The sequence below is a fragment of the Argentina anserina genome, chromosome 5 (genome assembly GCF_933775445.1).
Source record: "Argentina anserina chromosome 5, drPotAnse1.1, whole genome shotgun sequence".
NCBI lineage: Eukaryota > Viridiplantae > Streptophyta > Magnoliopsida > Rosales > Rosaceae > Argentina > Argentina anserina.
In genome coordinates, this window is record NC_065876.1 from 7,506,871 (window position 1) to 7,522,852 (window position 15,982).

Consider the following 15,982-nt stretch of genomic DNA (forward strand, 5'->3'; position numbering starts at 1 on the left):
AATTTCTTCTTATATAGTTGCAAACTTGCAATTAATTTGTTGCTAGACACATAATTCTAATGACCATTACTCGAACAACGAGATTTCTCAAGAAGCAAATTGGAGTTATATAGATTGTTAAAATAACAAGAAACATGATGCTTTAGATGGAGCAAAGAAACCTCAGTTGGAGAATTTCACCGATTGAAATGTTGTTAATGGATTACTGAGAAAGATCATCTTACATAATCTGATGAAAAATTTGGATGGGGAGGTGAGATATTTTTTCAACGGTTTGTAGAAAGAAGAATTTACAAATAGGGTTAAAATTGGAAGTATTAGGAGAAAGTATGTGTGCTAGGTATAATTTAGAAATTTACTGTGTACATTTAGCAACACCCATTCAAAAAATGATTAAACTAAAAAGAGAGTTTTTATTCTCACATCCAAAAATGATATTTGAACCTCCTCACTTACTAGACCTCCTTTTTACTTTTACAAATACTTAAACTGTTATTTAGACCTCCATACCCATGATCAATATATTATTATTAGATACCAAATCAATCTATTATCCATTAATCATAATATCTTTCCAATTCTACTTTTATTCAATTATTATAAAAAAATTGAAAATTCTTAATAATTATATAATCCATATTCTCAAATTAATGTTCTTTTTCACTACTAAATTCATAATTAATAATATTGTTTTTTTATTCATTGATTTGAAACTCACCAGAGATAAGTTTTAAATACACACTCATAAATACTTAATACACACCCATATTATTCAATAATCAAAAATATATTTTGCATGTATGTTAAATGACCAAAATAAGTACATGTAATAATTAAGAAAATACAAAATAAATTAAATTATCAAAATTGGAGAATTTATTTTTGAAAACAATTAAAATATGAAAATTTACAGGGAATTTAAATTATTATATATTTTGATGGAAAATTAAGTGGGAAATTCAAGCAATCAACTAATTCATTAATCTTCACGGAAAAATGATATTATTTCCATGTTTAGAGTCCCAAACAAGGTAATCAATGAAAATAAATTATGATTTTCATTTAATTAAATTTCATTTTCTTATGTTCTTGAAAAAGAAATTATGTTCAACTTCTTCAGTTTTTCTTATACATATATTCTTCATTTTGTTTTTCATGTTTAAAGAATTTGAAAAGAACTATTGCGATCTATATTGATCCGTAAGAACAAACAAGAAATAACATGAACATTTATAAGTTGTCAATATATATATATATAGTTCCTATCGAGAGTGAAGTTTCACTCTGAAATGACAAAGTGAAGTTTCAATTATAGCACACTTTTCGGTTAATTTTTTTCACCATAAGTGATTCGATATTTAGGTATTATATTCAAGCTCAACTCTACAAAATTTCATCTAATTCGACAATGGTTTGGGCATTTAAAATTGAGATTTACACAAACGGTTCATGTTGAACAATTTTAATTTATTCATTGATTTAATCTAATTCCAATACCTTAACGATGTCTGAATTGGATGAAATTTTGTAGAGATGATTTTGAATAACATACCTAAATATTGAATTACTTATGGTGAAAACATTTGACCGAAAAATGTGCCAAAATTGAAACTTCACTCTTTAATTTTTAAGTGGAACTTCACTCTGGATAAAGACTGTATATATATATATATATATATGTAGACACACACTAAAAAGTAGCCTTATATAGCCAAATAATGAAGTATTTTGTGATTTTTTTATTCAAGGGTATTTTAGGTACTTTATGTGGTGTATTTAGTAAACATATTGGAACTAAATTTTAAATAGGTGGTGTATTAAGTATGAGTTTGTATTTAAAATTTCTCCTCACCAAATAGTAAAAGCAACACAAAAATTCAAACATCTATTAAACAATTTTGTTCTCTCAAATCCTAACCGAAGTTTATCAAAAGTGAGATTCTATTCATAACTCTTAAATTGGCACCTACACCTCATTAATGAGTAGACCTCCAATTTTTCTTTTACAATATAATAAAATGCTATTTAAACCTCCACATTTTTCCTACATTTCTCATAGTCCAATTAAATCAATGAAATGCTATTCATACCTCTAAAATTGTTCATTAAACTTCCTTTATGTAACGACCCCAAAATTTCGAGCCTAAAAACTCAAAATTCTAAAGTCGTTAAACACAAATAATCTCAAATAAACCGAAATCATTTAAGTGTAACAGCGGATCAATTCTGAGTTCTCAATACAACTCAGACAACCAATTATTACAACCCAAATTATAATCCATACACAAAATGGAAATGTAATAATTCTCACAAATCACTCACAAATCTCACAAATGAAAATACACAAATCCTCACACACGAATCCATGCTAAAATCTCACCACAAGTAGGATCCGAACGACTTCGAGCCTCTGTAGTCGTCACTCAACCTCCACTAATCAGCACCTGCAGAATTATCCCCTACACCATCGAATTGGTGCACCGGGATTGTAAACACAACCCGGTAAGCTTATAGCTCGTATGAGTAAAATCACAATACAGTTCGCATATCAATATATACGAAAGATCACAAAACAACAAATATAAATGCCCCCATGAGCCAATGGTCAGCCCATCTGGTTGACCCAAAGAAATATGAAATAATAAGCTCATGAGGAAATTAAGTAACCCTTCTGGTTACCCAAATGCATTTATAATACGGGTACCAAGAACGCTGGTACACATCTGTTACCCCTCTCGTAATACACCGCTGATATTGGGTAGCCACCCGCTACCCAACATCCAAAATACACCGAGTACCCATGTGCAGATAACCACCCGTTACCTCACATGCAGTACTAAGGCAGACAGACTAGAGCTCTAACTGTATCGTAACTTTCGCCCGGCCAAAGGCTAGGTTTCGACTTGCCAAACACGTACAATAATCTCACATCATATTGTACCAAAAATCAGGTCCGAAGACAATTCACATTTTAACAATCTCAATGTTAAAAATCACGTACAATAATCCCACATCATATTGTACAATTCAAATCACATGCTCAATATAATCACAATAAAATCATAACAGTATATTATATAGCAAACTATATATATTCGTACTTATTTACCATTTATACAATATATATATAATCCATTATATCTTATACATGTCATATTTCACTACACATGCACATTTCTCACTTCCGTCATCGAAATGACTATTTTTAATGAATTAATAACAGTACGTAATTTAATGAACTATATATATATAATATGTACTTATTACCATTATACTGTATATATGTAGTCCACTAAATTATATACATGTTGTAATTCATTTGATAAACACACTTGCAAAAATGTTGAATCACCACGAGGGTAGATTCGTAATTCAGTGAGATTTTACTCACCTTATTGACTTGAGCGTAATTTCACAATTCGCGATGCTAATTCCTTTCCTCGATTTAACGATCACCTTAAAAGAATAAGAAAAGAATTTAGAATCGTTTCGTAAACCTTTAAATGCCAAAACAGTAATATACGGTTACTGTTCAGCAATTTTGGTTTATACGAAGTTACTGTTCAGTGTTCACTATTCACGGGTACTGTACAATACTCAATTAATACGTATTTCTGTACGTATAAATATTATATACGTATTTCTGTACGTATAAATATTAAATACGTATTTCTGTACGTATAAATGTTAATACGTATTTCTGTACGTATAAATGTTAATACGTATTTCTGTACGTATAAATATTAATACGTATTTCTGTACGTATAAATATTAATACGTATTTCTGTACGTATAAATATTAATACGTATTTCTGTACGTATAAGTACGATTTAATGTAAATACAAATTCAGTAAATAAAATTTACTAAATTACCCTTTTTACAAAATTACTTTTTACAATTACTGAAAGTAATTTATAATTACATTTACCGTAGGTAAAACTTAATTACATTTACCATACGTAAATAAAATTTACATTTACATTTACCGTTACACAGTAAATTACCAAAATACCCCTTTCAGTCAAAACTAATTACACCGCCTTACACGGCGGCGCGTGTGGCACACGCGCCACCTCCGGCCGGCCGCGCGTGGGGCCCACGCGCCGAGCCCAGGGACGGCGCGTAACACGCCACCACCGCCCCATTTCTCTCCCTTTTTCTCCCCTCTTCTCCGCCACGGCCTCACGCCGCCCCTAGACCCTCCCACTTCCTCTCACGCGCCGCCTAAGGCGGCGGTACCCCTCCATCCTCTCCAACCTCCGATCTCCACCAAAACATCACAACAACACACCAAAATTCAACAACAACATCTCATCAACAAACCTAGGCTATCCTCACCTCGATCGGAGCTCGAAAACCACCGGAGTTCGGCTTGACACGGTGGTGGAGAACGCAGAAACTTGGAGCGATCCGTTGAGCTCCGGCGCGACTCGAGTGGGTGCGTCCTCCTTGGGGTTGCTTGCAGGGGTAGGCGCGGTGCCTCCTAGGCCGGCGGTGAGGGCCACGTTGCTCGGAAGGCGGCGGATCGGTGAGAGTTTCAGAGGGAAGGGAGAGTCGGGAGAGAGAGAGAAGAAGAGAGGGTTGCGAGTCTAGAGGGTGAGGGAGGAGCTCGGGGTCGAGAGGGAGAGGGAGGAGAAGGAACCGAGAGAGAGGGATGAGAGGAAGGAAGCTCGGGAAGGAAGAAGAAGGAGAAAGAGAAGAGAGAGATCCGAGAGAGAGAGAGGGGTGTGCGGCGGGGTGAGTGAGGGGAAGGGGTTTCCACAAATGGAAACCCTAAAACAAAATGGTTCTATTTATACCAAATTCTAAAATCGGAAACAACTTCTATCGTTAATAACTTTTACATACGATGTCCGATTCGAACGCGTCACATACTCACGAATTCGTATCGACGAGCTCTACAACTTCCGTGAAGAAAGTTTTCACAACCGAGCGACGAAATAAAAGTCGATAAATTCGTTCGGAAACGTAACGTTTTCTTATTAAACGTTCTCGGAACGTTTCCGTTCCCGTTTCGTAACATTTGTAAGTAATCATATTCGGTTTAAATCAAACTTCACAACTTAATAGAATTAAATTCAATTTCAAATATTGTTTGAAAACGAGGGTTATTACACTTTAATTTTGAACATTTGACAATGATATTTTTTATTCAATAAGTCTTTAACTTTTGTCGTGATTCCGAGTATGTTTGTTTAAATTACAGTACATCATCAAATATATTTATGTTCAAGTTCTTTGATCTCATCATTAATCATGAAAAATATGGTGGAACTGAAAAATAAACTCACTGTAATTAGAAACTAAAAACGACAAAATATATTTCAAATGAGTGCATGAACATCATATTTCAGAAAATATATTAGTCACTGCATACAAATTATATTACAGTCAAAATGAATAGGTTTCTAATATCAAAATTGTGGTCAATGTTATGACATTTAGATTACAAGTCGGCTATAATCAAATCCTAAACCCTAAATATTGGAACTCAAAAGAATATTATGAACCCTAGAAACACATAATACGTATTATATCAATTTATGGAGATAATAGAATTACATAACAACAAATTCATACCTTGTACAGTAAAAAAATGTTTTGCTCAACTACATAATCTCCACTTTATTCATGTTGTGTTGGGAAAAAAATTCTCCTCCTTAAGACTTATGTTGTGGAATCAATTACTCATTTTATTTTATTTATTTTAATTTATTTTTAAACTCTTAATGTCTTTTTTGGTCATTTCACATGCGTTGACTTTTTCAACGTTGATATGAAAAAAGAAGGAGGTGTAGATATCAATTTAGAATATATGAATAGAAGCTCTCTTATTAAAAATTCTATGTAGCTTTTCAATTGATACATGAAGATTAATATTATATTTTTTAACAATAAAAAATGTAATTAATTAAATCATCTTATTCAATTTATTATTCTAGATTGGGGTTTTCCTAAAATAAATAAATGAATAAAGGATTGACAAAAAATGAAAAAATATTAGGCCCGGGACTTTAGAACCGAGAACCGTTTAGAACCGTTGGAATCGCACCGAAATGGTCGATTCGATTCTAAAAAAAATTTACTAACTCTAGAGAAACCACGCCAAAACAACTGATTCGATTCGATTCCGATTCTTATTTTTAAAATGATTTTGGAACCGTTAAACCAAGTCTTCACAATTATATAAGAAAAACTCATGAAAGAAACATATTTTGTCGCTGCCTCCCTTATCACTTTATTTTCTTTACTTTTCAGATTCATACTAATCATTATATAAACTAAAAAAATCTTATTCGCTTTGTCTTACGCCCTCACTTCCTTACTTCCTCTGTACATTTGCCTCACTTCCTCTATTATTTTGTTACTCCCTAAAATCATAATTGTCCTATGTTTACATTCTTTCTCTCAATTCTTTTTTAAATAAGTTAGTATGTTAATTGTTGATCATTGGGTAATTGTATTAGAGAGGTTGTTGACGTTTGGTAAAGTTGGTATTTTATATGGTTATTGTTTAAGACTTGGAGATAAATATATATTACAGTGAACTTTTGGAACTATAAAAACTCAAAAACCGATATGATATTTGTGGTTCCAGTTTCTTCTGGTTCCGGAAACAAATGGTGATAAAACATGACCATTTTTTCTATTCCGATTTTGGTTTCGGTTTCAGAAAAAAGTCATTATTTTAGAACCGGTCCCAAGTCTAAAAAATATCATTTATATTCACTATTTTAAATTAGGCAGGTTGAAAATTTTATTGTTTTTTTTTCACTCTAATATGTATGCTTGGTAATTTCACATGCATTGAAAAAATCAACACGAAATTGAGAAAAAAGTAAGGTCTAAGTGTTGTTTTGAGAAGTATGAATAGAAGCTCCCAACTTAAAAAAATAGAATTGTAGTAGTCCTTCAAAAGTATTCCTCTAGTATGAAGAAAATTAGAACTTGGGCCACTTTTTCCGTGCGCTTCAAGAATTGTGTACTTAATGTGGTGAAAATGAAGGTCTCAAACCCAGGTCTGTGCCAAATTGAAACCCAACGAAACCCAGAGATCCACAATTCATCAGCCCAATCTTTTCTTACCATCATGCAAATTAACTAAGAAAGAACCTTTCCTCATATATTGTAAGTCCCCTTCAGTACTAAAGACCAAAACCTTGCGAAGTACCTAATTGTATTTCCACCATTCACTACACTCCCTTCCGAGTTCTGTCCACGCAAATGAACTAGTCAAAAGCTCTTGTACAACACCACAAAAATTGAAAGCACCTGCCCAATTTGATCTGACATTTGATATATGATGGGTGAAATGAACATGAAAGAAACATCTCAGCAATCTTTCAGATGAAAAATATGTGACTAGAAGTCTAGAACTAGATGTAGTTCATACTTCATAGTCCGAATCAATGGTAGTGCTACTCATGGCAATGACTCATTTGTGCTCTTCTGCTTCCTTGTTTTACATGTCCTGGTTCACCAAAAATGCAACTCTTTCTTCACCTATCCAATTTCCTCAGCAAAAGGTCTTTAGATTTAATATGCTGTGTATGCCCAGGGATACTATTGAACATTCTGGTAATGAATTTGGTGGTCTTCCTGAAAAACATTACTATCATAGAGAATCAGGTAGTACTGGTACTGATATCTCCAAGACACTGATCATAGTAGGGTAGAGGAGTACTAGTTAAACAAGATGCATATAAAAAAAATAGAGGAAAAAGGAAGAAGAACAATATTTAGAACTATAGATATAGCTATCGAATGTAATGCCTGCAATTACATGCATGGTTAACTTATGAAAGAGGACCAAGAAATGTTGCAGATTAATAGCAATTATTTTCCTGTATCACTGTTCCATTTAGATTTTAATCTAGTCACTAATTAACAAAAACTTATTTCACCCTGACTTTTCCTAGAATCAAATGGGATATACTCATATACCTATACTTCTCTTCATACTCAGCTCCCTCAACAACTCGATCATCCCAGAAGACATATCAAGGGACCCAAAGCAACTATGAAGAATAGGTCCCCTCTAGTTAGGACAAAATTCTTGGCCTGGGAGGGAATCACCTAACTCCATATCCATCGTTCTGTCCAAGCCAATGAACCAGTCACACAATTCACAACCAAACAAAACTCAGAAAAAAGGCCCTCCCCCATTTTTCACCACATAAAGTACATACCAATTAGATAGAGTTCAAACCTACTTACACACCAGGAGCACTTGATTTGAATTGACATTTGATGTATGTGATGGTGCATGTACGTACATTATTAAATCTCCAAGAAGAAAATTGGAGCTGTGTTTCCCTTTGAAACTGAGGCAGGCTCAAGTAGCCCTCCATCTTGGACCGTATTGCAGATGCCATGCATATATCTGATAAGAAGTAGTTCAAACTAATGGTCGATCAGTTCTACTACTCATGGCAATGAATCATCCATGCTTTTCTGCGTCCTTGTTTTCCTTCCCCAAAAATGCAACTCTTTCTACGCCTATCCAATTTTCTCAACAAAGGATTAATGGCTGCAATATAATCCAAGCCTGTGCAATCCCTAGGGATACCATTGAACATTCTGGTAATGGCTATTCTAGTTTTCCTCAAAAGCATTACTCCAATAGAGAGACAGCAGGTACTAGTACTAGTACCAACAAAGCTCCACCTCCAAGGCCCCGCCGGATAATCTTGGTTCGGCATGGACAGAGTGAAGGAAATGTGGATGAAGGTGTTTATACAAGAGTTTCTGATCCAAAGATTGGATTGACAGAGAAAGGTGTGGCTGATGCTGAGACATGTGGGAGGAAGATAAGGGAGATGCTTGAGGAAGACCAAGTGCATAATTGGAAGGTTTATTTTTATGTGTCTCCTTATAAAAGAACAGTTGACACACTCAAGGGTTTAGGGAAAGCATTTGAGCGATCAAGAATTGCTGGGATGAGAGAAGAGCCTCGCTTAAGAGAGCAAGATTTTGGTAAGTGAACGCCATTTAAGCCTCATGAAGCATGCTAAGTTTATCCTTCGCATTCTAAGCTGATACTGGCATGTTGTACTGTTATCTGTGCTAGATAGTCAATGTAGCACTAAAACGTAATGTCTAGATTCATATTAAGAAACTAACAGGCTAAGTTATCTGGTAAGTAGAAAACTTGTCCCTGAAATTTGTTCTACATGTACATTTAACTAGAGAAGTTTCCCTTAATTTGGCTTTGCTACACTACTCTACCAAAGGGAATTTTCAGGACAGGGAGAAGATGAGAGTGGAGAAAGCTATCCGCATGCGCTATGGTCGATTCTTTTACCGGTTTCCTAATGGAGAATCTGCAGCTGATGTTTATGACAGGATCACAGGTATGGTTTCTCTTTAACTCATTGAATTGATCACATTGGGTTTATTAAGACAAATGGTTTCCAGACTTTGAAGCAATATACTGTTTTCACTGCAGGATTCAGAGAAACACTGAAATCAGATATCGATGTCGGACGGTTTCAGCCTCCGGGGCAGAGAAACCAAAACATCAACTTGGTGATAGTTTCACATGGCCTAACTCTAAGGGTGTTTCTGATGAGATGGTACAAATGGACAGTGGAGCACTTTGAGAGACTGAACAACTTTAGTAATGGAAGCATGGTGGTTATGGAAAGAGGCTATGGTGGAAGGTACTTATTTTCCTACTTGCCAAATATGCAGGATCCTCCTCAGTATAGAGTGCTACTTGACTAGGACAGTAAATTTCAGGAAAAAAAGTGCAAAAGATATTTGGGAATTAAATCAGGTTTGAACCCGACGTGAATCGAACACGCAACCTTCTGATCTGGAGTCAGACGCGCTACCATTGCGCCACGGATCCCTTGATGTTAATGTTGTCTTCTAACTAGGTTACAATCACAGGTACAGTTTGTCCATGCACCACACAGAAGAAGAGCTAAGAGAGTTTGGATTGTCAGATGAAATGCTAACTGATCAGGAATGGTAGGTGAACCAGAAGCTAGTTGATGATTACTACAGTTTTGTTTCTCTCATTGTTCCAACTCCTTGGTGAGTCCTTTCTGTTTTAACTGATAATATGTTTGTTTCTTGGGTTGTGAAAAATGGCGTAGGCAAAAATATGCAAAACCTGGGGAGCTGAACTATGATTGTCCAACGATAAATTCCTTCTTCACCCACTTCGGTGAAGATGATGATGGTGCAGCCAAGGACCAGTAAGTTAGAAGTTTGTTTATATCATTGATTACTGAAGCAGACATCGATAATGGTTCATCTAATATATTCTTTGTAGTTCTGTATGAACATCCAAATTAATTCATTAACAACGTCTTACTGAAGAAAAACCAGAAACCAGAGCCCGAGAATCGATCAGTTTTTTTCTTCCTTGCGAATGACTGAGTGATTTCTACAATTCTACAAACTCAATATGCACGGTTTCAGTGTTTTGGAAAGAATCATGTTTTGCTAATAAGTGTAAAAAAGTAAGACAGCTAAAACAAGAAGACATATTGGAAAAAAGAAAAAAAAATTGGAATGGAGATGCGGGGTATCGATCCCCGTACCTCTCGCATGCTAAGCGAGCGCTCTACCATCTGAGCTACATCCCCATTTATCACTTGGTAACAGATTAGAAATTCAAGATTTAAATATTGTTAGTTTTCTATGAAATAAATTAAATTTGTGCAGAAATATTGTTAGTTTCTGCACAAATTTATTGTTAGTTTTTACATCCCCATTTATTGTTGGTTTCTGGTTTTTCTTCAGTAATACATAATACATTATTAATTTATTACCATTGAAAAATAGAAGAAGATAGGTTATGGAAAGATTCTTAGATACAGTATCAGGAAAATATTTTGTATACTTGTTGCAAAAGAAAATTAAACTAATATAAGAATGTATCACCTAGACGGCTAGACCATCCCAAAAAGAGAAGAAGAGCAATCTACGATGAGTGATCAGTGCTGTATCTGCTCGGAAAGCTTAAACTCGGAGTAGCAGGTTTCCGAGACAGCTTGTAAGTCTAGGTTTCACAACCAGATTGCTGCCGCGGCAGGAGGAGTCTGTATACCTTTCCCTAAGCTTCTTCCTCATCCTTCTCGCCATCGTCATTATAGTACACATGTTAGAGTCTCAGGGGATTCATATGTTTTTGGGAGGTAGGGAAGCAACGATTCAACATCAATATATTTTATGACTAGTGGAGGAATTTTCTTAATTCAATTTATATAATTAGTAAAGACTTATTTTATGTGTCGTGCATTACTATTCTTCTAACTCTTCGTAGGATTTCTGCTTTGCTTGTGGCAAGGTTAGCTTGCCTGTGCTGAATATGAGTGTACTGTTGGAACTTGGAACCTAAGGCAGCCACACTAAACCAATGTTGCTTTCTTTGGAGCCTCAGCTGGCTCTGCCTTCTAATGCACTAGCACTTTCTCCGGTGGAACTTTAAAAAATCAGAGATGTCTGACGAGAAGCCAAAACAATACATGAAGATTATCTTCTATTAGTTGGACCGAGCATGGGAAGGAAGGTTAGAAACACGTTTCTGTGAAGTGTGTGCAGGGAAAGAAGATAGACTGGTATATGCCGCTGAGGCTTCACTCATACAACTAATCAACTTTTATGCATTGCTTCAAGTTTATACCGCTCAGCAGATAGGTATGCTAGTTTTTTTGTGTATAAAGTCGAAGAAACGTCCTGCTGATAGTCAAATCAATGGATGTAAGTTATTCTTTGGAGAAGATGAAAGGAAAGACAGGCCCTATAATCAACTTGAAACTAAGGATACCTGGGATAGCACTAAGCTGGAGAAGGTGTAAGCATTCATTCTGGTAACTCGGCATAACAGGGATTTCAGAGACCTCAAGAGTCCTCACCAGTCTGTTGAAATCTAAAAAGTGCGAGCACGACATAACCAATATCCCCAATAGAAACGCCGTATATTAAATCCACAGAAAGCTCACACTCAAGTTGTTCCTTACAACAGCTAAATTACTAAAGAAAAATTCAATTACATTCCAACACCAAACGCCAGCAGGCCGTAAATAAATACAAAATTGTCTTCTTCAACGCAGTATCAGATGCTCTAGAATCAAAAGTATAGACAAACAGCCTTGAAAGGTCGGTTACAAAAAGAGTATATTGGCAATAGTATTGTTCTTTGTCAACTTGACATGAGACATGCTGCAATAATCCAATAAGAACCAGCAAGTTTTCTGGCGACCATGGAAGCACCAGAGCACTTGCCTGGAGCTGATTTCCAATCTCGGTCAAAATCCCAAGTTTTCTCTAGAGCTGCACAAATTTAAGGGAAATGTTAGATCTTAAACATTGCAAGCTGCAACCGAATAATACAGTAACAGCCTCTATTCTCACTAACAAGGCTTTTCTTGCAACTACAGTTCCATAAGCTTGTTGTTGCACAGTGAAAGAAAAAAGGAGGGTAATGACACACAAACAAGATATACTTGGATAAAAAACTAAACATAGTTGTAGGTAGCAAACCCTGGTTTTATTAATGTGACAAAACTAAATGATACACAGTACAGGCTTTTCTGTAGAATTGCAAAATATCGAAAGAAAAGCTCAAGAGATCAACAACAGTGTATGATGTGCATCCATGAATAGGGAATTAGGGACGTTCAACACCATACCACAGATCCTTCACTTCCAACACCATTATGAAATCCTCCTGACTACCCTATCCACACTACCAACAAACGAGCAACACAACATCTCCACAAGGGCAAGGTGTTTTTTTCTCCCTTTAAATTGAACATACTACTTCTCAACAAGTATACACGTGCATCTCAAGAGACACGTCCACTGCCAACAACCAAATCAAACCATCTTTTCTGCACTTTTGAACAACATAACATTGGTAACATGGCCAAAATCAGTTACGGAAACCAGGATATGACCAAATATACATGTTAAAATCATCAAAAACAACCGTATAGAAGAAGCAACTCCCCATGTAGAACCATCAGGCGAAATATCTCATCTCATTCAACATAAAATCACTATAATAAATCAGTCCCATACTTCCATTTAGCATGAACAAAGAAGATTCATACTTCCATCAAACCGGACTTAACATGCAATTCTCTGAATTTGATCTCAAAACAGAACAAAAGTTGAACAAATATAACTTGTCTCTATAGCCTTTTCCAACCTCACCCCGGGTCCATCCCATCAAACTAGAATTTCATCAGGGGATTCCCACCTTGGTTTAGATAGTAAGAAGACCACAATATCACCGACTAAGATTAAATGAGACTGCAGTGAACAGGAGGAGGTAAATAGAGAGAGAAAAACAGACCAGTAGAGCATCATTTCCTGCATACAGGACTCTGTTAACTTCTATTACTTCTCAACGGTTGCAGCTGTGATTCGTAATGGTGGTGGTCTTTCCTGCTCCCCATTCCGCCCCCAAAAGGATCGCCTCCACCAAACTTCAAATCCTCTCTGTATATTTGGGCAATCTTCGCCAGAGTTTAAGAACCGGTTAAACCAAGCGAGCAAAATTTCTTGTTGCCACGCTAAAGGCAGGGTAAGAATTGTGTTGCTTAGACCATCCTCAATCAAGTGCCTATCAAGGCCTCTTGATGCCCTCCTCATCCATCCAAAATCATCATAAAATGGCACCAACCATGTACGCAAAAGCAAGAACCTCACATCCTTGGAAGCCAACAGCTGCCCCTTTCCAATACCAACAAAGAGTCTAGCTGTAACTCTACTAACCTCGTATCTATGAACTGCAGCCACTTTAGAATGTGATTCAGACAACTCAGTTTGCGATGCCCATGTTTTCAAGAAATCCTCAGCCATTTGTCTGTCAATCAGAATATCCAAAATCCAATGCAAATTATCCGCTTGCCTTGCAATTTGTCCCACATCTTTCAAGTCCGACTCTGCTGCCCGAGAAAAATGGTGGCAGAGCAATTGCAAACACCCATCACAAGCCGAGTACAATGACTCTTTCCTTAGTTCATTATGAGATGAATTCTCACGAAGCATCTTAGTCACCAATCCTTTCATCTCACGCCTCGCCTTTTCATCCTTTCCTTCAAGAACCACATGCAGAAGCTTTACTAAAACTTCTTCATTGTCATTCCCCTCCTCATTCCCATTAGCCACTTCCAACGACACCCTCTTCAACACTTCCCCAGCTCCAACACCTTCAAGCCGGAGCTCCGACAACAATGATGCCACCTTCTCCTCTTCATCCTCCGCCCACGGCGCCGCCTCCAAGTATTCCAAACAAGATAAAACACCAGCATCAAACCCAACTGCCGCAGAAACCTACACCACACACAACAACACCCGCATCATGGAAAGATTCAGCATTTTCATTTTCGCTCCGCTATACATAACTCAACTAAAAAACCAAATTTCAACAACTAGGTACATTTCAAATACATAACCCTACTTACTGAAAACAGCTACATTATCAGAACTATAACTTTCTTCCTATGCAATCCAACGTAACTAAACAAGTTCTCACCTTTAAAATCCCAAGCACTTTAGGAACATCCTCCTTCATTAGTCTCTTCCTCAGATCCTTACAATACATCAACCTCAGAGCCTCAATGTAAACCTCCACGTCATCACACTCAGCAATCTCCACATTATACGGAGGCGACGAAGACGGCGTCGTCCTCTGCTGCTTGACCCACCTGTCCGAGAGCTTCACGGCGAAGAACCTGCTGTGCGCGACGAGAATCGGACGGTGCAGACTCATCTGCACACTGAACCCGTCTTTAGCGCTCAACGTCAGCTTGATGTCACTATTGGTCGGGTCATTGAACTGGTTCCCGGGGCTCCGACAACTCAAGAGGTCCGAAACCCGCTGCATCATCAGGGCCTTCTTGTCCGGGACCAGACCCGCCACGTGGGTCCTCGGCGGCGGCGGCGGCGCGGCGACGCCGTTGTGGTGGATCTGGGCGGGTTTGGGGTGGGCCATTTCGGGCTCGCTGGCCATCATTTCGAAGAGGGTGGGGCTGGACCGCGGCGGCGGCGGTGGCGGCGACATTGGGTTGAGCAGGCCCGCTGTGAGCATGCTGTTGAAACGAGTGAAGCTCGAGTTGAACGAGTCGTTCTGGCCGCCGTTGGTCGGAGAAGGAGTGAAGTCCATCACTGGGGATAAGCTCCCCGGCGAGAATCGGATCCTGAACGACGACGACGGCGAAGAAGCAGAAGAAGAAAAAGTGGTAGTGTTATTCGAAGACGGGTAGCTCTGAGCCGGGTTAGGGTCAATGGGTAGTCCGCCGCGGCGGGAATGTGTCTGGGAGGGGATGGGTTTGGAGGCAGGGCAGCACCAGGAGTTCTCGGAGGAGATAATCGTCGGCGGGTCGAACTTCCGGGTCGGGTTGCAGCGTCTGGGCTTGGGGGGTGGTTGATGGGTGTGAGCTTTGAGAGAACTCAGAGAAGTAGTAGTAGAAGTAGCAGTAGTAGTAGTAGTAGATGTGGCTGTTGCCATGAAATTGAGATTAAAAATGAGATGGGAATGGAGTTTATGTTGTCATCTAGTTGAGGGAGAACAGTGAACTAAAAAATGGCGGGGTAAACGAGAAGGGGATGGTTTCAGTAAAAATAGAGGCATCAACGAGAGAGACTAATCCGGCAGTGGTTTGTTTGTATTAGAGAGAGAGAGAGAGTAAGGTGTTTCATGTTTGATGGAATGACGATCCAAGTTTGGTGCTTTAATCTGTTTTCTTGATGACTCCGCTGGGGAAAAAAGGTCGGAGCTTTGAAAGTGTCGGGAGTCAAAAAGGGTGACAGGAATGGCTTTGGCTTTGTCTTTGGCTATGGGGGTTTTGGGAGTTTCTTTGTTTCTTTATGAGAGATGCTGCTGATGAAGAAGAAGAAGAAGAAGAATCGGCATTGCTTGAATTAGTGGGAATCATGGTGTGACAGTTGTGTGTTTTGGGTTTGTGATTTGGTTTTGGTATCTGGCTGCCTCCATGGATCAGGGGCACTCCCTT

At 37.6% G+C, this 15,982-nt stretch overlaps 2 protein-coding genes and 2 non-coding genes across 8 annotated transcripts; 1 reads left to right on the forward strand and 3 right to left on the reverse strand.

Annotated features, from left to right (window-relative positions):
• The first annotated feature begins 8,345 nt into the window (after positions 1–8,345).
• LOC126794964 (phosphoglycerate mutase-like protein AT74H) lies at positions 8,346–11,567 on the forward strand. 4 transcript variants are annotated; one of them, XM_050521766.1, is made up of 6 exons: positions 8,346–8,978; positions 9,236–9,355; positions 9,451–9,664; positions 9,897–9,977; positions 10,106–10,207; positions 11,281–11,567. In XM_050521766.1, the coding sequence occupies exons 1-6, from the start codon at positions 8,432–8,434 to the stop codon at positions 11,321–11,323; spliced, it is 1,107 nt and encodes a 368-aa protein (XP_050377723.1). In that variant the 5' UTR covers positions 8,346–8,431; the 3' UTR covers positions 11,324–11,567. The 4 variants fall into 4 exon arrangements, with proteins under 4 accessions (XP_050377723.1, XP_050377724.1, XP_050377722.1 ...); XM_050521767.1 differs by lacking the exon at positions 11,281–11,567 and adding an exon at positions 10,903–11,186 and having other exon boundaries at positions 9,903–9,977; XM_050521765.1 differs by lacking the exon at positions 11,281–11,567 and adding an exon at positions 10,903–11,185.
• TRNAW-CCA (transfer RNA tryptophan (anticodon CCA)) lies at positions 9,784–9,855 on the reverse strand. The gene has a single exon. It is a non-coding gene; the product is annotated as a tRNA-Trp (tRNA).
• TRNAA-AGC (transfer RNA alanine (anticodon AGC)) lies at positions 10,528–10,600 on the reverse strand. Its single transcript has one exon. It is a non-coding gene; the product is annotated as a tRNA-Ala (tRNA).
• Positions 11,568–11,901: 334 nt separating the features above from the next.
• On the reverse strand, positions 11,902–15,761 carry LOC126793906 (BTB/POZ domain-containing protein At1g63850). 2 transcript variants are annotated; one of them, XM_050520538.1, is made up of 3 exons: positions 14,503–15,761; positions 13,318–14,300; positions 11,902–12,290 (listed from the first exon to the last, which is right to left on the reverse strand). In XM_050520538.1, the coding sequence occupies exons 1-2, from the start codon at positions 15,475–15,477 to the stop codon at positions 13,362–13,364; spliced, it is 1,914 nt and encodes a 637-aa protein (XP_050376495.1). In that variant the 5' UTR covers positions 15,478–15,761; the 3' UTR covers positions 11,902–12,290; positions 13,318–13,361. The 2 variants fall into 2 exon arrangements, with proteins under 2 accessions (XP_050376495.1, XP_050376494.1); XM_050520537.1 differs by lacking the exon at positions 11,902–12,290 and having other exon boundaries at positions 12,650–14,300.
• Between the last annotated feature and the right edge of the window lie 221 nt (positions 15,762–15,982).

What these genes read in the sequence shown, in the direction of transcription:
- LOC126794964 (XM_050521765.1), top strand. Translation starts at nt 8,432, where the DNA reads ATGGCAATGAATCATCCATGCTTTTCTGCGTCCTTGTTTTCCTTCCCC. An exon ending in TGTTTATGACAGGATCACAG is followed by an intron (nt 9,356 to 9,450) that starts GTATGGTTTCTC and finishes TTTTCACTGCAG; the next exon opens with GATTCAGAGAAACACTGAAA. An exon ending in ATGCTAACTGATCAGGAATG is followed by an intron (nt 9,978 to 10,105) that starts GTAGGTGAACCA and finishes AAAATGGCGTAG; the next exon opens with GCAAAAATATGCAAAACCTG.
- LOC126793906 (XM_050520538.1), bottom strand. Translation starts at nt 15,477, where the DNA reads ATGGCAACAGCCACATCTACTACTACTACTACTGCTACTTCTACTACT. An exon ending in AAGTGCTTGGGATTTTAAAG is followed by an intron (nt 14,301 to 14,502) that starts GTGAGAACTTGT and finishes TGTGTGGTGTAG; the next exon opens with GTTTCTGCGGCAGTTGGGTT.